At 48.6% G+C, this 25,596-nt stretch overlaps 1 protein-coding gene across 1 annotated transcript in view; it reads left to right on the forward strand.

The window, feature by feature from the left end:
• The first annotated feature begins 6,657 nt into the window (after positions 1-6,657).
• LOC127585816 (uncharacterized) overlaps positions 6,658-25,596 on the forward strand; it is a 73,677-nt gene continuing 54,738 nt past the window's right edge. Inside the window, exons 1-6 of the mRNA XM_052043513.1 lie at positions 6,658-7,074; positions 7,154-7,249; positions 7,680-7,913; positions 9,298-9,320; positions 9,417-9,535; positions 23,896-24,426. Of these exons, the coding sequence (XP_051899473.1) occupies positions 6,664-7,074; positions 7,154-7,249; positions 7,680-7,913; positions 9,298-9,320; positions 9,417-9,535; positions 23,896-24,426 (1,414 nt within the window). The 5' untranslated portion in view covers positions 6,658-6,663. The remainder of the gene's footprint in view (positions 7,075-7,153; positions 7,250-7,679; positions 7,914-9,297; positions 9,321-9,416; positions 9,536-23,895; positions 24,427-25,596) is intronic.

Below are 25,596 nucleotides of genomic sequence, written 5' to 3' on the forward strand. Positions count from 1 at the left end.
GGTATCCCCGTGCAGAGCGGACCGCATTGTGAGCAGCAAATGCGGCTCACGGAATTGGAAGAGGTTCAAGTAAATCACTGCTTCACCCAGGGGAGTGTTTGGCTCTCTGAATGGTGCGAAAGAGGGAGGTAAAAGTGCGGGTGTGGCCTCTGCTGCGGTTGCACGGGAAGGCGCCATGGGAAGGGAGTGGGTGTCGGTGAAGAGAGAAGAGGGGATCAGAGCATCACGGAGGGAATGTTCCCTTCGCAATGCCGAGAGTGGAGTGTTGGGCCGATGTGTCTGACGGTGAGAACACCTGAGAGGTGTCAGAGATTATGGAAGGCGATGTACTGAGTACGGAATCTGGTGGAGACACGAGAGACTGCAGATGCCAGAATGTGGAGCAACAAACAAAACGCTGGAAGAACTCAGCGGGTCAGGCAGCATCTGTGGGGAGAGAAGCGGAGTTAGTTTTCCACGTCGGTGGCGTCTCACCGGATTAATTCCAAGCTGGGAATGACCGGCTGCGTATTTCAATCGTTTACTGATGCTTTCTTCGATTTTCCAGTATTTGCTTTTTTTTCCTGAAATGAATCCGGTGTTCTGCTGTAACGTAAAAATTCACGGCAGTTGGTTCATCGTTGTTCGTGCCCTGAATTCCGGGAAACCGTCAATGCAACTCACGGATGTGAGGAAGTTCATTTCATTGCAGTTCCGCTTTCAACCAGACGGTGGGGATGGCGAGCGGCCCAAAGATCTGTGCAGTTTCACGGCGCAGGATCCCCTCCTGCTGCTGGGAACCGGTACTGCAGGAGGAGCAGGAACACAAAACGCTGCAACTCTCCGCTGGGACGTTTATTGTTGACGGAATGTGGGCATCGCCAGCCAGAACTCCCAGAGGGGAAAGGAAACAACAGGAGAAACGTCAACTGTCCATTTCCCTCCGCATCGGCTGCCTGACCTGCTGAGTTCCTCCAGCATTTTGTTGCTCCAGATTCCAGAACCTGCGTCTCTCGTGTCTCCAGCTCGCTGTCCCTCCTTTCCCCTCACCACCATGGGTTGCGATCCTGTCACCGCTGCTGCCCCCAGGTCGGTGAAGGCCTCGAACTCGGAATCTGTTCATTTTCTCTGCTCCCGGTTCCCTTTCCCCGGGTAACTGTCCTCACTGGTTAATTAATCGGCCGTTCCTACATCGTCATTTGGTCCAAATCTCGTGGCCCCGCAGCACAGTGGGAGCTCCTTCACCACACGGACCGCAGCGGCTGACGTAGCAAATCTTCACCTTCTCAGCGGTGGTTGATGGGCAGTAAATGCTGACCTTGCTGGCGATGCCCACATTCCGTGAATAATATATTCGCCCGCCTGTCCCAACGGACACAGTATTTTGTGTTCCTGCAGTACCGGTTGCCAGCAGCAGGTGGGGATCCTGCGCCGTGACACAGCACAGATCTTCGGGTAGCCCGCCATCCCCACCGTCTGGTTGAAAGCGGAACTTCATTGAACAGAACTTTCTCACATCCATCAACTGGATTGACACTTTCCCTGAATTCAGGAGCAAAAATACACTGCTGGATGAAATCAGCGGGTCATTCTGCGGGACGGTCGACGTTTCGGGTCGACACGCTGGATCAGGACTCTGCATTTTTGACCCACTGAGGTCTGCCAGCAGTTTTGCTTCTCCACAATCCACCATCTGCGGTCGGTTGTGTCTCCCTGAATTCAGGGAATTATTGGTATTGGTTTATTACTGTCACCTGTACCGAGGTACAGTGAAAAACATGTCTTGCAAACAATTTTACAGGTCAATTAATTACAGTGCACTGAGGTAGAACAGGGTAAAAACACGAACAAAATACAGAGGAAGATGTCACAGCTGCAGGGAAGTGTATTGCAGGTAGACAATAAGGGGCAAGGTCATAACAAGGCAGATTGTGTGGTCAAGAGCCCTTCTCATCGTATATGGGAGCCGTTCAATAGTCTTGAAACTGTGGGATAGAAGCTGTCCATGAGCCTGGTTTTATGTGCCCTCCGGCTCCTGTACCTTCTACCTGATGGAAGAGGGGAGAAGAGAGAATGACCCGGGTTGCGGGGTCTTTGCTTATGTTGGCTACTTCACCAAGGCAGCAAGATGTATGGACAGAGTGCATGAAGGGGAGGCTGGTTTCCATGATGCACTGGGCTGTGTCCACAACTCTCTGCAGTTTCTTGCGGCCCCAGGCAGAGCAGTGGCCGTACCAAACTGTGATGCATCCAAATAGGAGGCTTTCTGTTGTGCATCAATAAAAATTAGAGAGGGTCGATGGAGACACACCAAATTTCTTTAAACCCCTGAGGAAGTAGAGGCACTGCTGAGCTCTCATGTTCATAGCGTCTACGTGGTTGGACCAGGACAAGCTACTGGTGATGTTGACTCCAAGGAACTTGAAGCTCTCAACCCTCTCAACCTCAGCACTATTGATGTAGACAGGTGCATGGATACTGACCCCTCTCCTGAAGTCAATGACCTGCTATTCTTGAGCAGCGATGAACCAAATGCTGTATTTTTTCCAGAATGGTGGAACATCAGATTCATCTCAGTGAAAGTAGATGCTGGAAAACTAAATAAAACGAACAGAAAATGCTTGAAGTCCGCAGCCGTTCAGGCAGCGTTGGGATCAGTTCCGTCAGACGTCACCGACGTGGACCGCTGACTCCTTTTCTCTCTCCACAGATCCTGCCCGACCTGCTGCGTCTTTCCAGCATTTCCTCTTTTCACAACAGATTCATTTCCTTTGGAAAAGATTTCATAAAAAATGAGTGCAAAACCGAATTATTGGTTCCATGTTGGGAAGCGGTTGGGATCCAGACTCTGCCAGCCTCTCTTTAGGATATGTGGAACGTTCCTTGTTTCAGTCGCAGCCAGATCCTTCCCTCACCTCTTTCTCAGGTACATCATGTCTGTATCGGTGCTGCTTCCTGCTCTCGTTCACCACTTCAACCTTCCAGAACACTCCCGTTCGATCCACTGAGGTTGAGAGGAATGAGAGCTTCAAGTTTCTGGGAGTGAACATCACCAATAGCCTGTCCTGGTCAAATCACGTAGATGCCACAGCCAAGAAAGCTCACCAGGGCCTCTACTTCCTCATGATGCTAACGAAATTCGGTATGTCCCCTTTGACACTCACAAATCAGTTCACACAAAAGTTTGCTAGTCCACAAACGTGGGCAGATGGGATTAACTCACTGGACAACACAGGCAGCATGGATGATCTGGGCCGAAGGGCCTGTTTACGTGCTGTATGGCTCTATGACTCTGGGATACCAAATAAGATGGAGCTTCAACGCGAACACCAAAGAAAGGGTTTGCCTTCAAGTGAAGACCGGCCTCAATACCCTTGTGGTCCCGCATGTGTTGTGGAAATGTGTCAGGATCTGTCAAACACCTTCGTCAACAGAAGGCCTTGCTGTACAGGGGGGGCAGGTCGATGGAGGACCCTCATTGTGGACGTTGAGACCCATTCTCCCAGATGTTTCAGTGAAACAGCCTCCGATGACTTAAGAGCTCGGTGTCCAAATGTGCACGTTTGCAAGCGTCCCCTACGTTCTGCGAGTGAGGTTGGGGTGACCTTGGTGATGCAGTGGAGGCATTGCCGTTTAGAAGTTTCCCATTGGTCCTGGGGAATAGCTCCACTCCAGGAGGAAGCATGTTGGAAGTTGTTGTGTCTGTGAACGAGCCGCACGGAGACGGGAGCTGGAGGTGGACAAGGGCTTTATCCAGTACAACAAACAGGCATTCTGGAAGAATGTCTCGGAAGAATCTTCTGGAAGAATCCCTGCTTCTAGTGGTGAATAATAACCTGCTGACAGAAGCTCAGTTTGTATTCTGCCAAAGTCACTCAGTTCCTGACCCCATTACAGCCTCGGTCCAAACATGGACAAAAGGGCTGAACTCCAGAGTGAAGTGAGAGTAACTGCCCTTGACATCAAGGCAGCATTTGATCGAGAATGGCATCAAGGAGCCGGGGCTAACCTGTAGTCGATGGGAATCAGGGGAAAACCCTCCACTGGTTGGCATCATACCTGGCACATGTTACGGACTCAGTGAAAGTCCCTTTAAGATAGAGAGTGTGTGTGTGTGTGTGTGTGTGTGTGTGGGGCGTGCTTACGTCAATAGAAGATAAAGGACGTAATGACGTTGTTGAAGAGGTCAGAAGAAGGAGAGAGAGAGAAGGGAGAGAGACACCAGCCTGCTTGTTTTCTCTATCGATGGATGAGAAACAATAACTGTGTCTGCCACAGAAATCCACGTATGGAAGTTGGAAGTAATCCGGTGGAGTTCACTTTGTTGCTGACCTGTAGAAGGAAACAGGTATTTGTGTGTGGACGACCACGGTTCGGATGCTTTTCGGGGTGAGGAAGTCACTACCGAGTAAACACTGGAGTGTTGTTTGGGTTCCATCGTGGAACATTTGGATTTCGTATTTACTCTCCCTATGTTTCTTTATGTCTACGTCTTATCTTCAGACAACGGTGGTTGTTGAAGAAGCCCTTGCTCATGTTTCACCTTATGGCTTGCGGAACTGAACTTTAAGAACCATTCCGGAACTGGGAGTTTTGGACTTTGCCACACACACACACACACACACACACACACACACACACACACACACACACACACACACACACGAAGAGTTTAGTTTTGGGGTTAACGTCAAAGGTTTAACATTTTTGAATTCTAACATATTAAAATTTTTACTTTTATTTTACGTATTATTATAAGTAGTGATTAATAAAATAGTTTTTAACACTGAATCATGCTCAATGTGTTTCTTTTGTTGCTGGTTCGTAACACACAAAAGAAGATGGTGGCAGTGTTTGGAGGCCAATCATCTCAGCCACAGGACATCTCTGCAGGAAGTCCTCAGGGTAGTGTCCTTGGCCCAAACATCTTCAGCTGCTTCATCAACAACCTTCCTTCAAACGTGACGTCAGAAATAGGGATGATCACTGATGGTTGCACAATGTTCAGCACCATCTGCTGGCACAACTCAAAAGCTGAAGCAGCCCACAACACAAATGCAACAAGACCTGGATAATATCCAGGCCTGGGCTGAGAGGTGGCAAGTAACATTCCCACCACACAAGGCCAGGCAGTGATATCTGAAGAAGGAATCTCTGGGAATCAGGAGGAAAGCGGGAAATATCATCATATGGTCAATCTCTGTGTGGAACAAACTGGGAAATCATGGGAAAATAAGGCCCAGAGAGAAGGTCGCTGAAAGGTCACGTTAGAAGCAGCAGCGCAGCAGGCAGATCGGGGAAGTGTTTGGACCGCAAGGCGGAGCAAGTTGGAGCAAAGATCAAGAGGTGGAGGTTGGAGCGCAGACTGAGTGCAGGAGAGTTTATCATTCGATCAGCAGACTCACGACAGAAAAACAAGATCATAAACTAAAACAGCAAATTACAGAGAGCCCGGGGGAAATGGCTGTCAGGCAGAAAGAGGCAGCTCCCGCAGAGACAAACAACGGTCAAATACCAAAAAGGAAAGTAGGTTCCTGGCGAATTGCTGAGAAATAGTAAAATCTGCATGTGACCGTTGTAACACAAATACTGTAAAGCGCCGGACGTTTTTGTTGGATAGTGGAGTACCTTTGAGTTCACACTCGGTGTTCCCCAGTGTTCACTGTAACAGGCCCTGAATAAACTGACTTGTTCGAGAAACTCATCCCAGCTGTCTGGGATTTTCTTTGTGTGCTGTCCCGATCTGAACCGTCTTTAAGAGGGAGACTGCGCCCTCCACCTTCCTTGTGGACGAGCCGCTGTTGTGGAAGTCGCCTGATGATCAGTGTGAGGCTGGGCGACAAGTGGGGAATCCAGCCCAGTGTGCCGGCTCTCTGGGGCTGAAGGGGTTTACAGGGCAGGCAGGGAGAAACAATTTCCACTTGTGGACCCAGCCCAGAACAAGGGAGACCGGACCTTACATCGGAGCCGGGCCGGACGTGGGTGAAGTCAGGAAGCTTCTTCACACGAAGGGCGGTGGAAATCAGGACTTCACCGAAAAGCTGAGTGTTTTCCCCCTGTGACGTGTAATGTCCAGTCCTGTGCTTTTATCCTGCAGACACCTCAGTCATCGCCGCTGCATCTGTCTCCTCGCAACACAATATTCTCCCCACACCTCCCGCTGCATCACATTCACTTATATAATAGCTGCTCTACATTTATATCTAAACACGGCTTTACGCCCCATCCTGCTTCTCTTCAACCCTCAAGCTGAACAAAACGGGCTGCTGGATGAACTCAGCGGGTCAGGAAGCATCTGTGGAGGGAAATGGACAGTCGACGTTTCGGGTCGAGACCCTTCATCTGGACTGTCTCGACCCCGAACGTCGACTGTGTATTTCTCTCCACAGATTTCAGCATCTGCAGTCTCTTGTGTGTCTCTTTTCAGGCCTGGTCTCTTTCAGTCCTGCCTTAGACTGAACCAGGCTCTTCTTTCCGGCTTCATTGGTGTTCAGACCTGTTCAGTCTTTCTGATCCCTCCCTGATGTGGAAATGGCCACGTTGCCGTCCCTCTGGACACTTGCAGCAAAATAACATTGATTCCCTCAGACTGCAGCGTGTGTGGTGGACAATCGCGGTACTGCAGGGGTTCAGCAGCTTCCCGAAAGTGAAAGGATTTTGAATCAGGAAGTGCGAGGAGTTAACATGGCTTCGAAAGGCCAGGTCGAGAGTTTGACCGAGGAGGCAATTTGTCCCATCTGCCTGGATTTCTTCACCGATCCGGTTATTCTGGAGTGTGGACACAACTTCTGCCGCTTCTGTATCACACGGTGTTGGGAAAAGGAGGAGAGAAACTCCTGCCCAGAATGCAGAGAGGAGTTTGCGGACCGCACCCTCAGGGTAAATCGGGCCTTAGCAAGTCTGTCTGAGAAAGCTCGAAAACTAAACCTGAATCCGATAAAGAGGGGAAGTAAACATCACTGCGAGGAACATGAGGAAGAATTGAAGCTGTTTTGTGAAACTGAAAAGAAACTGATCTGTCTGATTTGCAGAGATGCGCGGGAACACAGGGAGCACCGCTTCCTGCCCATTAAAGAAGCTGTTGAAATCTACAAGGTAAAAATAACCCGGTTTTGATCAACTGTTTACTCTCTTGCATCTTTCTTGTCTAATTCCTTCACTCTCTGATTCCCAGGATCAGATTAAATCTTCCTTAGAATCTCTCACAAAAAAGAAATCAGCCGTCCAGGAAACGGAGCAACAACAGAAAGAGAAGATCTCCCGAGTTCGGGTGAGGCCTCCCTGTGCAGAATATCTGATCTTGTTGTGTAGTTTTGTTCCCTTTGATGCACAATCGCAGAGTAACGCAGTTCCAGTGTCCTGGGTTCGATCCTGACCCTGACCTCTGGTGCTGTCTGCATGAAGTTTGCATGTTCTCCCTGTGACCACGACCGTTTCCACCCACACCCCAAAGATATGCTGGTTGGATGGTTAATTGGCTACTGCAGTTAACCTGGTGAGGCTGGGTGCTATGTGAATCAGGTGGGAGTTAATGGGCATGTGGGGGAGAATAGGTTTCAGGGAGAGGTGAGTGAATGTGATTGATGGGATTGGTCTGAGAACCAGCATGAACTTTGATGGGCTGAATAGTCACTTTTCATGTCATAAGGGAAAACAACGAAGAAATTTTGTGAACTAATCTTCACATTTTGTCTTGACAGGAACAGTCACACAGCCTTCAGTTCCAGATCACATCCCAATTTGCTGAACTGCACCAGATTCTCACTGAGAAAGAGCAGCACTTACTCAGAGATCTCAGGGAAGAAGAGGAGAAGATTCTAAATCCAATGGAGAAAAAACTTCAAGAGATTCAAGAGAATTTAAATTCTATTCAGGAGAAACTCTCAAAATTACAGGAACGGATGAATCAAGAAGATAGCGTGATATTTCTCAAGGTGAGAGATGACATTACAATTTGGTTCAATCAAAGAGCACAGTTACAAAATGAAGCGTGATATATTTAAAATGACTGCAGTGTTTATTAATCATTTTCAACTGAGTTAGCTCAGACAGATGTTTTGACTGTTCAGGGCTGTTGTTGTCCCCAAACCTGCCTCCCACAATATCTGTACCTCACAGGACATTCTGCAACCTTCTCGGGAATGCATTCTGGTGATCCGGACACTGAGCTGGTGATTGTCTCTGTGATTCCCACATATAATATCCCCTGAAACTCACATTAGAATCCAGTTACAGTCATCACGGCTTGGTACGGCGACTGCTCTGCCCAGGACCACAAGAAACTGCAGAGAGTTGTGGACACAGCCCAGTGCATCACAGACACCATCTTCCCCTCTTGCTGTCTTGGTGAAGTAGCCAGCATAATCAAAGACCGCACCCACCCAGGTCATTCTCTCTTCTCTCATCTTCCATCGGGTAGAATATACCGGAGCCTGAGGGCTCATACCACCAGACTTCAGCACAGCTTCTACCCCACTGTGATAAGACTATTGAACGGTTCCCTTATACGATAAGATGGACTGTGACCTCACGATCTACCTTATTGTGACCTTGCACCTTATTGCACTGCACTTTCTCTGTAGCTGTGACACTTTACTCTGTACTGTTATTGTTTTTACCTGTACTGCCTCAATGCACTCTGTACTGACTCAATGTAACTGCACTCTGTAATGGATTGACCTGTATGATCAGTATTCATGACATGTTTTTCACTGTACCTCGGTACAAGTGACAATAATAAACCAATACCAATACAATACATGCTGTGAGTGTGGCTGGTGCAGTGGGTGTGAGGGTCTCTCTGGATCATTGGGAAATGAGGTTGAATTCCAGAATGTGACACACACATCAGATTTATGAGCTATATTTGGTTTTCATCAGGTTTGTTGTTTTAGGGAAATTTGCACTGTCTGTTTCCTTTTTCAGATATCTTCTTCATGGGATTATATCCCATTTTACATCATAGACAGGCCATTCGGTCCATCTTATCCTATCAATTTACCGCCTTCACCAGCCTCCTCCCACCTGCACACCACACCCATGAACAGTGCCCCCAACTCCATGGTCCCTCATGTGTTTATCCAACTTCCCCATTACATTCAGTGTCTGCTGTCTGCTTCAACCACACCTGTGGCAGTGAGTTTCACCTTCCCTTCACTGCATTTCTGACATGATTTATTGAAGACCACCTGCCATTTTATCTTTGACTTTTGGTCTCCCAACAAGCAGAGATACTTTCTCCACTCCCGCCCAGTCAAATCTGTCGGGATGTGGACGCTCAGTCTCAATCAATTCAGATTTGTGTTTTATTTATTTCAGGAGGAGGCTCGTCGGAAGAGGAGGTAGGACATGCTCTTGACTGAAAGCCTGCATAGGTTTGTAAAATAGTTCACATATCGCTGATACTCAGTTTATAACCGGCTGTTTAATATTTGCAGGATTAGTGATGATGAGCAGTCACTGTCAGTGACAGATGGTGCCCTCCCAGTTGAAAAATTCGATCACCTCTTTTTGTTGAAGACAGCGTTAAGGGAAGTGTTTGATACAATTAAGCGAGGTAAAGCACACAGTTTTCTTTGTCCTTGTTTGTGAGACACTTTTAAGTAATTCATAGACGCAAAGATAAGCTTTAACAATGGGCTGAATGGGAACTGAAGTTTTATTCCAGCACAAAACGCACTTGCTGGGATGTGTCACTGTCACATGCTCAGCTGGAGATGTTAGATCCCTGAACACACTGTCTCAGGAGCACAATACAACCAATACACAGACTGTTAGATGAACGACTGCATCCTGAACCCATCCACAATGCACAAGCATGTCAAGACATGAGTTTGAATCCTCCCACAGTAGCTGGGCACTTAATATTCAGCTAATGGAATTATAGGAATTATATAAGCACACACAGCCTAACTGGCCTGGCAAAGCTCCCCTCGCATACGCACAAACACAAAAGGAGGATTGGCAGATATGGCCTGAGCCTCCACAATGTACGTGGTTATTTCCCCTCAGTAACCTGGAATCCATTCTCTTCAGACCCAGTGAATTTATTCATTTGAGCAACTCATGCACATGCCACACATTGTCAACACACACCATACACGTGGAGACACACAGTAACACACAAACCCTTCAATATGCACACTCAGCTATATTACTCCAATCCCCCACTTCACACACACACACACACACACACACACACACACACACACACACACACACACACAGACGCACAGTCAGAGTAGGACACACAGTCAGAGACACAGACACGTTTCCATTGAGGAATGAAACCTGCCGCCCTTACCCAGTCTGTCTGTTATGTGGCACTGAACTGCCCTCTGACCTGAATCGTCACATCATCAGTTCATGGACAGGCTCTAGGGTGAGATTCCTCAGGAGGATGGTCTGGGAAGGGATTTGGCAGATGTTTAACCCCAGGGACTTCAACACCCATTTTATAGAATCATAGAACAGTACAGCACAATACAGGCCCTTCGGCCCACAATGTTGTGCTGACCTTTAAACCTCGCCTAAGACTATCCAACCCCTTCCTCCCACATATCCCTCTATTTTAAATTCCTCCATATGCTTATCTAGTAATCTCTTGAATTTGACCAATGTACCTGCCTCCACCACAGCCCCTGGCAGCGCATTCCATGCCCCAACCAGTCTCTGGGCATAAAACCTCCCTTTGATATCTCCCTTGAACTTCCCACCCATTACTTTAAAGCCGTGCCCTGTTGTGTTGAGCATTAGTGCCCAGGGAAAGAGGCGCTGGCTGTCTACTCTATCTATTCCCCTTAATATTTTGCACACCTCTGTCATGTCTCCTCTCTTTTTTTTCAATCTTTTTATTGAATTTCAAATTCATTCAAATTAATATATATAACATTAATGATTATACATATGGTGCAGAGAGATCGCGATAACAGTAATAACAGTTTATATTTATTCTCACAAGGAGTAAAATATATAATCTAGACCTTCCGCTCTCTTGCTAAGTGAGCATGATACAAAAAACAATTGAAAAGAGCATGTCTCCTCTGATCCTCCTTCTCTCCAAAGAGTAAAGCCCTAGCTCCCTTAGTCTCTCCTCATAATCCATACTCTAAACCAGGCAGCATCCTAGTAAATCTCCTCTGCACCCTTTCCAATGCTTCCACATCCTTCCTATAATGGGGTGACCAGAACTGGACACAGTTCTCTAAGTGTGGTCTAATCGGAGTTTTGTAGAGCTGCATCATTACCTCGCGGCTCTTAAACTCAATCCCACAATTTATGAAAGCTAACATTCCATAAGCTTTCTTAACTACCCTATCCACCTGTGAGGCAACTTTCAGGGATCTGTGGATATGAACCCCCAGATCCCTCTGCTCCTCCACACTACCCAGAATCCTGCCATGAACCTTGTACTCCACCTTGGAGTTTGTCCTTCCAAAGTGTACCACCTCACACTTCTCCGGATTGAACTCCATCTGCCACTTCTCAGCCCAGCTCTTCATCCTATCAATGTCCCTCTGCAATCTTCGACAATCCTCCACACTATCCACAACACCACCAACCTTTGTGTCATCTGCAAACTTGCCAACCCACCCTTCTACCCCCTCATCCAAGTCATTAATAAAAATCACGAAAAATAGAGGTCCCAGAAACAATCCCTGTGGGACACCACTAGCCACAGCCCTCCAATCTGAATGCAATCGCTCCACCTTCCTACATCTGCTTTCTACAGGCAAGCTAATTCTGAATCCACACGGCCAAGCTTCCCTGTATCCCATACCCACTGACCTTCTGAAGAAGTCTACCATGTGGAACCTTGTCAAATGCCTTACTGAAATCCACGTCCACCACATCTACTGCACTACCCTCATCAATCTGCCTGGTCACCTCCTCAAAGAACCCTATCAGGCTTGCGAGACATAATCTGCCCTTCACAAAGCCATGCTGGCTGTCCCTGATCAGACCATGATTCTCTAAATGCCCAGAGATCCTATCTCCAAGAATCCTTTCCAACAGCTTGCCCACCACAGATGTAAGGCTCACTGGTATATAGCTCCCTGGACTATCCCTACTACCTTTTTAGAATAAGGGGACAACATTTACCACCCTCCAGTCCTCCAGTACCATTCCTGTGGACAACAAGGACTCACAGATACTAGCCAATGGTTCAGCAATCGCCTCCTTTGCCTCACTGAGCAGCCTGGGGAATATTCTGTCAGGGCTTGGGGACTTATCTGTCCTAATAGCTTCTAACAGCTCCAACACATCCTCCTCTCTCTTGATATCAACATGATCTAGAACATTAACCTTACCAACACTGTCCTCAGCGTCATCAAGGCCCCTCCCCTTGGTGAATACTGAAGATAAGTATTCAGTGAGGACCTCACCCACTTCCACAGCTTCCAGGCACATCTTCCCACCTTTGGCTCTAATCGGTCCTACCTTTACTCTCGTCATCCTTCTGCTCTTCACTTGTGAAAAATGCCTTGGGTTTTTCCTTAACCCTACTCGCCAAGGCCTTTTCGTGTCCCCTTCTTGCTCTCCTCAGCCACTTCTTAAGCTCCTTCCTTGCTACTCTATATTCCTCATGAGCCCTATCTGATCCTTGCTGCCTACACCTTATGTATGCTGTCTTCTTCCTCCTAACTAGATGTTCCACCTGTCTTGTCACCCATGGTTCCTTCATCCTCCCATTCTTTCTCTGCCTCACCGGGTCAAATTTATCCCTAGCATCCTGCAAGAGATCCCTGAACAACAACCACATCACCATAGTACATTTCCCTTCAAAAATGTCATCCCAGTTTACACTCACAAGTTCTAGCCTTATTGCCTCATAATTTGCCCTTCCCCATTTAAATATCTTATATCCTCTTTGCTCCTATCCTTGTCCATGACAATGCTAAAGGTTTGGGAGTGGTGGTCACTGTCCCCCAAATGCTCACCCACTGATAGATCTGTCACCTGACTCGGTTCATTACCTAAAACTAGATCTATATGGCATTCCATCTAGTCAGCCTGTCAACATACTGTGACAGGAATCCGTCCTGGACACACTTAACAAATTCTGCCCCATCTAAACCTTTGGTACTAAGCAGATGCCAATCAATATTTGAGAAGTTGACGCCTCCCATAACAATCCAGTTATTGTTGCACCTTTCCAAAATCTGCCTCCCAATCTGCTCCTCAGTATCCTTGCTCCTACCAGGGGGCCTATAGAATACTCCCAGTAGAGTAATTGCTCCTTTCTTGTTCCTAACTTCCCCCCATACTGCCTCTAGAGAGGATCCTGCTACATTATCCACCTTCTCTGCAGCTGTAATGGTATCTCTGACCAGGAATGCTTGATCCCTGTAGATCATCCCCCTCAACAGCATCCAAAGCGGAATTATTGAGGGCAACATCTTCCGGGGTCCTCTGCACTGTCCGCCTGTTCCCTTTCTCTTTCTCTCCCCTGACAGTCACCCATCTATCTGCCCCCTGGACCTGAGAAGTGCCTGCTCTAAGGGGGGGGGGTGACTGCCTCCCGATGCACAGCACCTACATAACTCTCTCGCTCCCTGATGCTTCGCAGTGTTTGAAGCTCTGACTCCAGCTCATCGATTCTGAGCCGAAGTTCCTCCAGCCTCAAGCACTTACTGCAGATGTGGTCACCGTGTACCACAGCAGGGTCCACTAGCTCCCACATCATGCAGCTGCAACACATCGCCTTGCCCTCCATCTGAACTATTTTTCCCTACCTAGCTGTAGTCTAATTAAAAGATTACAACAATAAAAGTAAACCTTACCCTTACTTATCAGCTACTCACCAGTGTCGTTGCAGATGACCTCCGCCTCTTGATGCCAAAGCCTGTTGTGCCAAAGCCACTCACTGACTCTGTCCACTCTGACAATGGCCGCTCCAAAATGGCCGCTCCACTGGACATGACCTCCTTTATATTGGCCCTTCTAAATTAGCCTGGACCTGTGAGGGACCTGCTGCTCTAACGTCTCCCGGGCTGATTCTGTAAAGGTGGCCATTAAACTGTGAACAGTCTGTGGTTGTATACTGAGGCTCCAGTTACAGCTTTAGTTCACTTGATTTCTCCTCTCCCCACAAACCCGACCATTCTGAGGCAGGTGGATGCAGTGTTTGATCATTTCAGAAGCCGGGACCTCCCTCCACTGAATCCCCAGTGTTTCTGCAGTTGTCAGGTCCTCGTTTCCTCCCCTCGGGCGGCTCTTTTATCGAGTCGAGAAACAGGACAACAAGTCAGAAGCTGCGATCCCAAAGTCAGCAACTCCCCCACATCCCCAGTATGTCAACAGCTCTTTAGAGCCATAGAGTTACACAGCACGGAAATAGGCCCTTCGGCCCATCTCGTCCATTCCAGTTAAGAAGTCTTCCTGAACAAGTCCCATTTGCCTGCAATGTCCCATATCCCTCTGAACGTTTCCTATCCATGTACCTGTCGAAATATCTTTGAAAACATTGTAATTAAACCTGTTTCTACAGCTTCCTCTGGCAACAAACTCCATATCCTCACCTCCCTCTGTGAGATGCCCCACAGATCCATTTTAAATCTCTCCCTTGTCACCATAAATCTCTTCCCTCTAATTTTAGACTGCACAATCATGGACTGTGAGCATTCATCTTGTGTGTGCCCCTCATGATTTTATACACCTCGATAAGGGGTCACCCCCCAACCTCCAACGCTCCAGGGAAGTAACCCCAGCCAATCCAGTCTCTGCTTATAACCCAAGGCATCCAGTCCTGGTAATGTGCTCCTGAAGCTTCCTATCCAGCGGAATGACATCCTTCCTATAGTTGGGCAACCAGAAATGCATACAATACTCCAAGTGTGGACTATCAACAACCTGTACAGTTGTAACATGACATCTCAACTCCTGTACTCAATGCCCTGAATGATGAAGGCAAGCATGCCAAACGCATTCTTCACTACCCTGTCTATCTGTCTTGCCACCTTCATGGAAGGATGTTCCTCTACTTCTGGGTCTCTCTGTTTTACAACAATCTCTGCCATTTACAGTATGTCCTGCCCTGGTTTAACATACCAACATGCAACACCTCACACTTGGTATTGGTTTATTGTGGTCACTTGTACCGAGGTACAATGAAAAACTTGTCTTGCATACCGTTCATACAGATCAATTTATTTCACAGTGCATTGAGGTAGTGCAGGGTAAAACAATACGGAATGCAGAGTAACATGTCAGAGCTACAGAGAAAGTGCAGTGCTGGTAGACAATAAGGTGCAAAGTCGTAACAAGTTAGATCGTAGGGTCAAGAATCCATCATATCTTCTGCCTGATGGGAGAAGAGAAGAGAGAATGACCCAGGTGGGTGGGGTCTTTGATTATGTTGGCTGCTTCACCAAGGCAGCGAGAAGTATAGACAGAATCCATGGAGGGGAGGCTGGTTTCCACGATGCGCTGGGCTGTGTCCACAACTCTGCAGTTTCTTGCGGTCCCGGGCAGAGCAATTGCCGTCCCAAGCCATGATGCATCCAGATAGGATGCTTTCTGTTCTGCATTGATAAAACTTGGTGAGTGTCAAAGGGGACATGCCAAATTTTTTAGCCTCCTGAGGAAGTAGAGAGACTGGTAAGCTTTCTTGGCCGTGGCATCTATGTGGTTGGACCAGGACAGGCTATCGGTGATGTTCACTCTTAGTAACTTGAAGCTCTCAACCCTTTTGACCTCAACACCATTGATGTAGACAGGTGCATGTGCACCGCCCCCTTTCCTGAAGTCAATGACCTGCTCCTTTGTTTTGCTGACATTGAGGGAAAGGTTGTTGTCATGACACCATTCCACTAAGCTCTCTATCTCTTCCTGTACTCTGACTCATCATCATTTGAGATATGGCCTACTCCGGTGCATCATCTGCAAACTTGTAGATGGAGTTAGAGCAGAATCTGGCCACGCAGTCATGAGTATATAGGGAGTAGAGTAGAGGGCTAAGGACACAGCCTTGTGGGGCACCAGTGTTGAGAATAATCGTGCTAGATGTGTCGCTGCAGATCCTCACCTGATTGCAGTCTTAGACAGTAAGTCCAGGATCCAGTTAGATGTGGATGCATCACGGCTTGGTATGGCAACTGCTCTGCCCAGGACCGCAAGAGGGAGATTTTGAGTCCCAGATCTCGGAGTTTGGTGATTAGTTTGCTCAGAATTACAGTCACAGAGTCACAGAGTGATACATGAAGGTGGGGCTGCAGTCAATAAACAATAGTCTAACATTGGTGTCTATTCTGTCCAGATGCTCAAGAGCTGAGTGTCGGGCAAGGGAGATGGGGTCTGCTGTAGACCTGTTACAGCGGTAGGTGAATTGCAGTGGATCGAGGTTGTCTGGTAGGCTGGAGTTGATGAGTGCCATGACCAACCTCTCAAAGCACTTAATGGTGATGGATGTCAGAGCCACTGGTCAGTAGTTATTTACACATGTTACCTTGCTTTTCTTTGGAACCGAGATGATAGTGATCTTGAAACGTGTGGGAACCTCAGACTGAAGCAAGGAGAGGTTAACTATGTCGGCAAATACCCCTGCTCGCTGACCAAGTTAAATTTCATCTACCATTCCCTGGCCCATGTTCCCAGTTTCCCCTGTCTGCACCAATGGTACGAGGTCGAGATGGTTGAGAGCTTCAAGTTCCTTGGAGTGAACATCACCAATAGTGCGTCCTGGTCCAACCACGGAGACGCTGTGGCCAAGGAAGTTCATCAGCACCTCTACTTTTTCAGGAGTCTAAAGAAATTTCACATGTCCCCTTTGACATTTTTTATTTTTATTGATGCACTATCTGGATGCATCTTTTTCAGGAGTCTAAAGAAATTTCACATGTCCCCTTTGACATTTTTTATTTTTATTGATGCACTATCTGGATGCATCACGGCTTGGCATGGCAACTGCTCTGTCCGGGACTGAAAGAAATTGCAGAGAGTTCTGGACACATCTCAGCACATCACAGAAACCAGCCGCCCCTCTATGCACCCTGTCTATACCTCATTGCCTCAGTAAAACAGCCAGCATAATCAAAGACCCAACCCACCCCAGGAGTTCTCTCTTCTCCCCTCTCCCATCAGGCAGAAGATACAAAAGCTTGACAGCATTTACCACCAAGCTCAAGAACAGCTTCTATCCTGCCGTTAAAAGTTTTTGAACAGTTCCCTAGTACGATAAGATGGACTCTTGAACTCACAATCCACCTCATTATGAACTTGCACCTTATTGTCTACCTGCACTGCACTTTCTCTGTAGCTGTGTCACTTTATTCTGCATTCTGTATTGTTTTACCTTGTTCTACCTCAATGCACTGTGTCATGAATTGACCTGTATGAATGGTATGCAAGACAAATTTTTCACTGCACTTCGGTACAAGTGACAATAATAAACTAATTCCAATTCCAGTCCAGTTAATCTGGATCCTGCTGTAATCTAGATAACATTCTCCACTGTCCACTACACCACCAATTTTGCTGTTATTTGCAGACATTTAACCATGCCTTCCACATTCTCTTCCAAATCGTTAACACAGATGAGCAATAACAGTGGACCCAGAACAGATCCCTGTGGTACACCACTGGTCACATGCCTCCATCTGAAAAACAACCCTCCACCACCACCCTCTGACTCCTCCCACCATCAATTTTGTGTCCAATTGGCTCGCTCACCCAGGATCCCATGTGATTTCACCTTCTGGACTGGCCTTCCTTGCGAGACCTTGTCAAAGGCCTTGCTAAAGTTCATGTGGACAATGTCTACCACCCTGTCCTTGTCATTCCTCTTCAAAACACTCAAACACGTTAGTGAAACACCATTTCCCACACACAGAGCCATGCTGACTGTCCCTAATCAGTTCTTGCCTTTCCAAATGCTAGTAGATCCTGTCCCTCAGAATCCCTCCAGTAACTTTCCCACCACTGATGTTCAGCTTAGCGGCCTGTAGTTCCCAGGCTTGTGTTTCCAGCCCTTCTTAAATGAGCCACCCTCCAGTCTTCCGGCACCTCACCTGTGGCTAAATGTGAGGCAAATATCTCTGCCGGGGCCACTGCATTTTCTTCCCTAGTCCTAATGTCCGAGGATACACTTGATCAGGCCCCAGGGATTTATGCACCGTAATATGCTCTTTGAGACCACCAGCACCTCCTTGATTGTACTGTGGTTTTGTTCCAAGACATAACTGTTCATGTCCCTTAATTCCTTTGCTTCCACGACCTTCTCCCTGGGAAACACAGATGAGTAATATTCCCCCTTCACCTACCCGAGGCTCCACATACAGACGACCACATTGATCCTTAAGGATACCTATTTTCTCCCTTATTACTCTTTTACCTCAATATACAGTACGTGGAATCCCTCAGGATTGTCCTTTATCTTAACTGCCAGAACTATCACATTTTCCTTTAGCCCTCCTGATTTCCCTCATAAGTTTACTCATATATCCACACAAGTGTACACCATCAGAGTGCCTGAGCTCCCGTCTGTGACAGGAGGGTTACGTTCAGGTGTACCACTGTTGGAGCAACGTTTCTCGATAATACAAATCTGTTGTGAAAAGCAAACCCTCCCTTCTGGTTGTACCTCCTCTGTCCAGTCCATTCCTCACACGGCTTTTATTATGCAAGTCTGGGAGTAATGATGAATTGCCTCAATTGTACAGGGTCTTGGTGAGACTGTAGATGGTGGAAATTGGTGTTTTATTGTCATATGTACTGAGGTACAGTGAAAAACTTTGTTTTCCATGCCATCCATACAGATCATTTCATTACAACCATGCATTGAAGGAGTACAAGGGAAAACAACAGCAGAATGCAGAATAAAGTGTTACAGTTACAGAGAAAGTGCAGTGCAGGCAGGCAATCAGGTGCAAGGCCATAATGAGGCACACTGTGAGGTCAAGAGTATATCTTATCATATAAGGGGGCCATTCATAGTCTTATAACAGTGGGATAGAAGCTGTCCGTGGGCTTGGTGGTACATGCTTTCAGGCTTTTGTATCTTCTGCCCGATGAGAGGGGGGAAGAAGGGAGAATGTCCAGGGTGGGTGGGGTCTTTGATTATATTGGCTGCTATCAAGAGAGAATGAGAAGTATAGACAAGAGTCCATGGAGAGGAGGCTGGTTTCTGTGATGTGTTGAGGTGTGTCCACAACTCTGCAGTTTCTTGTGGTTTCAGGCACAGCAGTCGCCGTACCAAGCCGTGATACATCCAGATAGCATTATTTTTATGGTGCATCAATGAAAATTAATGAGGGTCAAATGGGTCACGTCAAATATCTTTGGCCTCCTGAGGAATTAGAGGCGCTGGTGAGCTTTCTTCGTTGTGGCATCGACGTGATTTGACCAGGAAAGGCTGTTGGTGATGTTCACTCCTTGGAACTTGAAGCTCCCAACCCTCTCGACCTCAGCATCTTTGATGTAAATGGGAGCGTGTGCACCGCCCCCCTTCCTCAAATCAATGATGAGCTGTTTTGTTTGGCTGACATTGAGGGTAAGGTTGTTGTCACGACACCAGGCCACGAGGCTATGTCGTCCTTGCATTCCAACTGACAATATTCTGAGATTCAGACCACTCTGGTGGTGTCAACTGCAAATTTGAAGATGGAGTTAGAGCAGAATCTGGCCATGCAGTCGTGACTGTACAGGGAGTAGAGTAGAGACTGAGAACATAGCCCGTGGGGCACCAGTGTTCAGGATAATCATGATGGAGGTGTTGCTGGCGATCCTCACTGATTGTGGTCTGTTGATCAGAAAGTCAAGGATCCAGTTGCCAAGGGAGGTGTTGAGTCCCAGATCTAGGATTTTGGAGATGAGTTTGCTGTGTACAGTTTGGTCCCCTGAACTAGCCGTGACAGAGCAACATTGGAGGCAGTCGGAAGGAGTTTCACCAGGCTCATTTCTGGGGTGAGAGTGTTGTCCTATCAAGAGAGGCTGGACAGATTGGGTCTGTGTTCCATGGAGTTTAGAAGAATGAGGGGTGACCTTATTCAAACATAAAAGATCCGAAGGAGCTTGGCTGGGTAGATGTTGAGATGATTTCACGAATGAGAGAGTCACAGACAAGGGGACATAGTTACAAGTTCAGTGGCCGGTCATTTACAACTGAGGTGTGTAGAAATTTCTTCTCTCAGACGGTGCTGGATCTCTGGAATTCTCTGCCCCTGAGGGTGGAGATAGAGAAATGTTCACATGATCGAGGAATTGCGGGTAATGGGGAACTGGCAGAGAATAGGACTTGATGCCAGCATAGATCAGTCATGGTCATATTGAATGAAGGGGCTGTTCCTGTGCTGTACTGTTCTATGTTCCATTTTCCCTGTTTCGAAGAATCAGAGGAGCTCAGGGAAACACAAAATTCTTTCAGGGCTCAACAAGCAGGATGCAGGGAGGATATTTCTGCTCTCTGAGGAGTAGAGAGTCAGGGGTCACTGTCTCAGAATGGGGTGAACCATCCTCTGATGGTGTATCTTTGGCATTCTCTGCACCGGAGGGCTGTGGGGTCTCAGTCATTTAGTTCATTTAAAGTCACAGAGTCAAAGTCGTACAGCAGAGAAATGGGCCCTTCGACCCACCAAGTCTGTGCCAACCTATTTTCCCATCCAAACTCTCCCCAGAACTGAAGTCCTCCGATCCAGACAACATCCTGGGGAATCTCCTGTGCACACTCTCCAGCACAATCACATCCTTCCCACAGTGTGACGAGGAGAACTGGACACAATACACCGGGTGTGACATAACCAGTGTTTTGTAAAGTTGCAACAGGACGTCCCAACTGCTAGATTCTGAACCCCGACCTATGAGGACTGGAATGTCATAGAGTCACAGAGCGATACAGCATGGAAACAGGCCCTTCGGCCCAATTCATCCATGCCGACCAAGGTGCCCACCTGAGCTGGTCCCATGTGTCTGCATTGGGCCCAAATCCTTCCAAACCTTGCATCTCATCAGTTCTCTGCCCCAGGCCTCTTCTGTGCCCGTTCCACAGAGCCCCCAATTCTCCAATGTTACAAAAGATTATCCACCTCATTTAATACCACATTACAGAGGAGGAGGTGCTGGAGGTCTTCAAATGTGGAAAGGTAGATAAATCCCCAGGGCCTGATCAAGTATATCCTCGGACATTGTGGGAAGCTCAGGAAGAAATTGCAGAGTCCCTTGTGGAGATATTTGTATCATCGATATCTCCGGGTGAGATGCCAGAAGACGGGAGGGTGACTCATGTTGTGCCTTTATTGAAGAAAGGCTGCAAGGAAAAGCCTGGGAAGTACAGAGCGGTCAGCCTAACATCGGTGGTGGGGACGGTAATGGAGGGGATTCTGAGAGACGGGATCTACGTGCAGTGGGAAAGGCAAGGACTGATTAGGGATAGTCAGCGTGGCTCTCTGCATGGGAAATCCTGCTTCGTGAATTTGGTTGAGCTTTTTGAAGATGTGAGCAAGAAGATGGATGAAGGACGTGCAGTAGACGTTGTCTACATGGACTTTAGCAAGGCCTTTGAAAAGGTACCACATGGTAGGCGAGTCCGGAAAGTTAGATCACATGGGATCCAGGGTGAGCTGGCCAATTGGATTCAAAATTGGCTTGGTGGTCAGAGACAGTGGGTTGTGGTGGAGGGTTGTTTTTCTGACTGTTGGCCTGAGGCCTGTGACCAGCGGTGTGCTGCAGGTGTGCTGGGTCCACTGCTGTTCACCATTTAATTTGTGGTTCATAAGTTTGTGGATGAGATTAAAATTGGTGCTATAGTGGACAGTGAAGAGGGTTATCGAAGATTACAACAGGATCTTGATCAACTGGGCCAGTGGGCTGAGGAATGGTAGATGGAGTTTAATTCAGAGAAATGTGGGGTTTTGCATTTTGGGAAGACAAAGCAGGGCAGGATTTACACAGCAATTGGGAGGGCCCTGGAGGGTGTTGCAGAACAGAGAGACCGCGGGGCGCAGGTACATAGTTCCTTGAAATTGGCGACACAGTTAGACAGGGTGGTGAAGAAGGCATTTAGCACGCTTGCCTTCTTCGGTCAGAGTATTGAGTACAGGAGCTGGGACAACACGTTACAACTGGACAAGAAGTTGGTCAGGCCTCATTCGGAGCCCTGTGTACAGTTCTGGTTCTCCTGCTGTCGGAAGAACGTCATTGAACTGGAGAGGGTGCAGAACAGATTTCCGAGGACTGGAGAGCTTGGGTTATAAGGTGAGACTGGATCAGCTGCGACTTGTTTCCCTGGCGGGCAGGAGGCTGCCAGAGGAAGCTGTAGAGGTGGGTACAGCTACAAAGTTTTCAAAGACATTTGGACGTACATGGGTAGGAAGGGTTTAATGTGATAATGGGCCAAATGCAGGTAAATGGGACTCGTTCAGTTAGAAATTTGGGTTGGGCTGAAGAGCCTCTTTTGGCGCTGGGCAGCTCTCTGATTCCTCTTTTTCTCCGGGAACCACTCAGCCCAATCGCCTCCCCTGCCATCTGCCTCAGTCTCCACCACTTCCCAGCAAGAGCTCTCGTCACCACGCCCCACCTCTCCATCCCCACCCACAGTCTCCACCCTCAGAAAATGGTGTTTCCCCTTCACCACCATCAACGCAGCCCTCACCCGCATCTCCTCCATTTCCTGCACGTCTGCCCTCACCCCATCCACCAACTCACCCCCCTCCCCCGATATAACAGGGACAGGGTTCCCCTTGTCCTCACCGAACACCCCATGAGCCTCTGCTTCCAACAGATCATTCTCCGCAACCTCCGCCATCTCCCAACAGGATCCCACCACCAGGCGCATCATCCCCTCCCCTCGCCTCTCCACTTACCTTAAGGATCGCTCTCTCTGCGACTCCCCTGTCCGCTCGTCCCTCCCCACTGATCCCCCTCCAAGCACTTATCCCTGCAACCGTCCCAAATGTTACACCTGCCCCTACACCTCCTCCCTCACCACCATTCAGGGCCCTGAACAGTCATTCCGGGTGAGGCAGCGCTTCACATGTGAATCCATCGGGGTCGTTTATTGTATCTGGTGCTCCCGGTGCGGCCTCCTCTCCATCGGTGAGACCCGTCGCAGATTGAGGGATCGCTTCGTCGAACACCTTCGCTCCGTCCGCCGGAACAGTCAGGATCTCCCGGTGACCAGACATTTCGATTCCACTTCCCATTCCCACACTGACATGTCTGTCCACGGCCTCCTCTGCTGCCACGTTGAGGACAGACGCAGATCAGAGGAACACTTCATATTCCGCCTTGGCCGTCTCCAACCTGACAGCAACAACGTCGATTTCTCTAACTTGCGGTAACCACTCCCCTCTACCCCCGTCCTTTGATTTCCCTTCTCCCTCTGGCCCCATTACTCCTTCTCTTTCCCCTGCCCCGCCCCCACGACCTGCCCCTCACCCACACCTTCCTCCCTCTGGTTCCCCACCTCCTTCCCTTTATTCCATGGTCCACTGTCCTCTCCGATCGGATTCCACCTTCTTCAGCCCTTTGCCTCTTCAGCCGGTCACCTCCCAGCTTCTCACATCATTCCCACTTCCCCCTCCCCACCCACCTCCCTTCCCCCCTCACCTGGACTCACCGATCACCCGCCAGCAGCTCCCCCTCCCCCACCCATTTATTCCGGCTTCTCCCCTCCCTTTCCAGTCCTGATGAAGGGTCTCGGCCCGAAACGTCGACTGTTTATTTCCCCTCCACAGACGCTGCCTGACCCGCTGAGTTCCTGCAGCGTTTTGTGTGTGAAACTCCCCGCTCCGACCCGGAGAAAACCCCGGGAAGAAGTTTGTTGTCCATCCGGTATATTTGAGTGAATCCCCGGGAAAGTTTTGTGTCAGCCGCCCGACTGAGCCTGCGGCCGAGCGGCCTCTCCCCCGGTGCCGGGTCCGCGCTGCCCGAGTCTCCCCCCCAACCCCCGGGGACTCTCTAATTCTCTGCTTCTCCCCCCAGTCTCCGTCACCCTGGATGTGGGAACGGCGGGTCCGTGGCTCGAGGTGTCTGAGGATCGGAAGGGGGTGAGATGGACCCGGACCCGGAGGAGTCTCCCCGACACCGGGAAGAGGTTCACAGTCTGGTACTCTGTGCTGGGATCGGAGGGATTCACATCGGGGAGACATTACTGGGAGGTGGAGGTGGCGGGGAGTCGGGGCTGGAGTTTGGGAGTCGCCGCAGAGTCTGTGGAGAGGAAGAGATGGGTCGGACTGATCCCGGAGAACGGATTCTGGAGCATCGGGCAGGATGGTCACGGTCTTTATGTGAACACCTCCCCTCCATCCCGTCTCCCTGCCGGTCCCATCCCCGGGAGGGTGGGAGTTTATCTCAGTTACGGGTCCGGGACAGTTTCATTTTACAGCGCGGACACCAAGTCCCATCTCCACACCTTCACTGGGAATAAATTCACGGAGAAACTTTATCCTTTCTTCGGGACTTGGGATGAAAACCAGTGGCTGAGAATCTGCTCCGGTTCCGCTCCGGGTCTGTAACCGGGTCGGGTCCCGGGACCGGTGTCAGGAGGAAGTCAGTGTAAATATAAATGTGGGGAGAGTGAAATAAACACGAATTGACATTAGAACTGTCGACCCATTAATTTTAACGCGTTAACTGCATCCGGCAGCGGAACAGAAATACTTCTGTGAAAATACAAAGATTGAGCCGCGGGCGGCGGCTCCCCCGGGTCCTAAAGTCCACTGGATCTAAGGTGCTCTTGACTAGAAAGGAGGTAAAGTTGTGACGGGGGGAGTTGTCAATAGGAGGGAGGGGGTGAAATTGGAAATGACCAGAAGTGAGAGAAAGAAAGCTGAATGCTGGGAGTGTGAGATACAATCATCTGTCTCAATTCAGTGTCGACCCCCGAGGGCTGTAACTTGCCCAGTCAGAAGATGAGGCGCTGTTCCCCGAGCTTTGTGGAGACTCGTTGGAAAAGTGCAGGAGACCAAAGGCAGAATTCAGCCTGAGAGCGGGATGGGGAATCAAAGTGACAGCAGTTGGAGGCTCAGTTCCCCCGGTTATTGGTATTAGTTTATTATTGTCACTTGTACCGATCGTGCAGATCAATTCATTACACAGTGCAGTTACATTGATGATAGTACAGAGTGCATTGAGGTAGTACAGGTAAAAACAATAACAGTACAGAGTAAAGTATCACAGCTACAGAGAAACTGCAGTGCAGGTAGAAAATAAGCTGCAAGGTCACAAGGTAGATCGTGGGGTCAGTGTGCATTTCATTGTTTAAGGGAACAGTTCAATAGTCTTATCACAGTGGAACAGAAGCTGGTGGTTTGCGCCCTCAGGCTCCTGTATCTTCTGCCTGATGGAAGAGGAGAGAATAGAGAATGACCTGGGTGTGTGGGGTCTTTGATTATGTTGGCACTTCGCCAAGGCAGCGAGAGGTAAAGACAAGAGTCCAAGGAGGGGAGGCTGGTTTCCGTGACGTGCTGGGCTGTGTCCACAACTGTCTGCTGTTTCTTACGTTCCTGAGCAGAGCAGTTGCTGTACCAATCCGTGATGCATCCAGATAGGATGCTTTCTGTGGTTCATCAATAAATGTTGGTGAGTGTCAAAGGGGTCATACCGAATTTCGTTAGCCTCATGAGGAAGTAGAGGCCCTGGTGAGCTTTCTTGGCTGTGGCATCTACGTGATTTGACCAGGAC

The sequence above is a fragment of the Pristis pectinata genome, chromosome 34 (genome assembly GCF_009764475.1).
Source record: "Pristis pectinata isolate sPriPec2 chromosome 34, sPriPec2.1.pri, whole genome shotgun sequence".
NCBI classification, from domain to species: Eukaryota; Metazoa; Chordata; class Chondrichthyes; order Rhinopristiformes; family Pristidae; genus Pristis; species Pristis pectinata.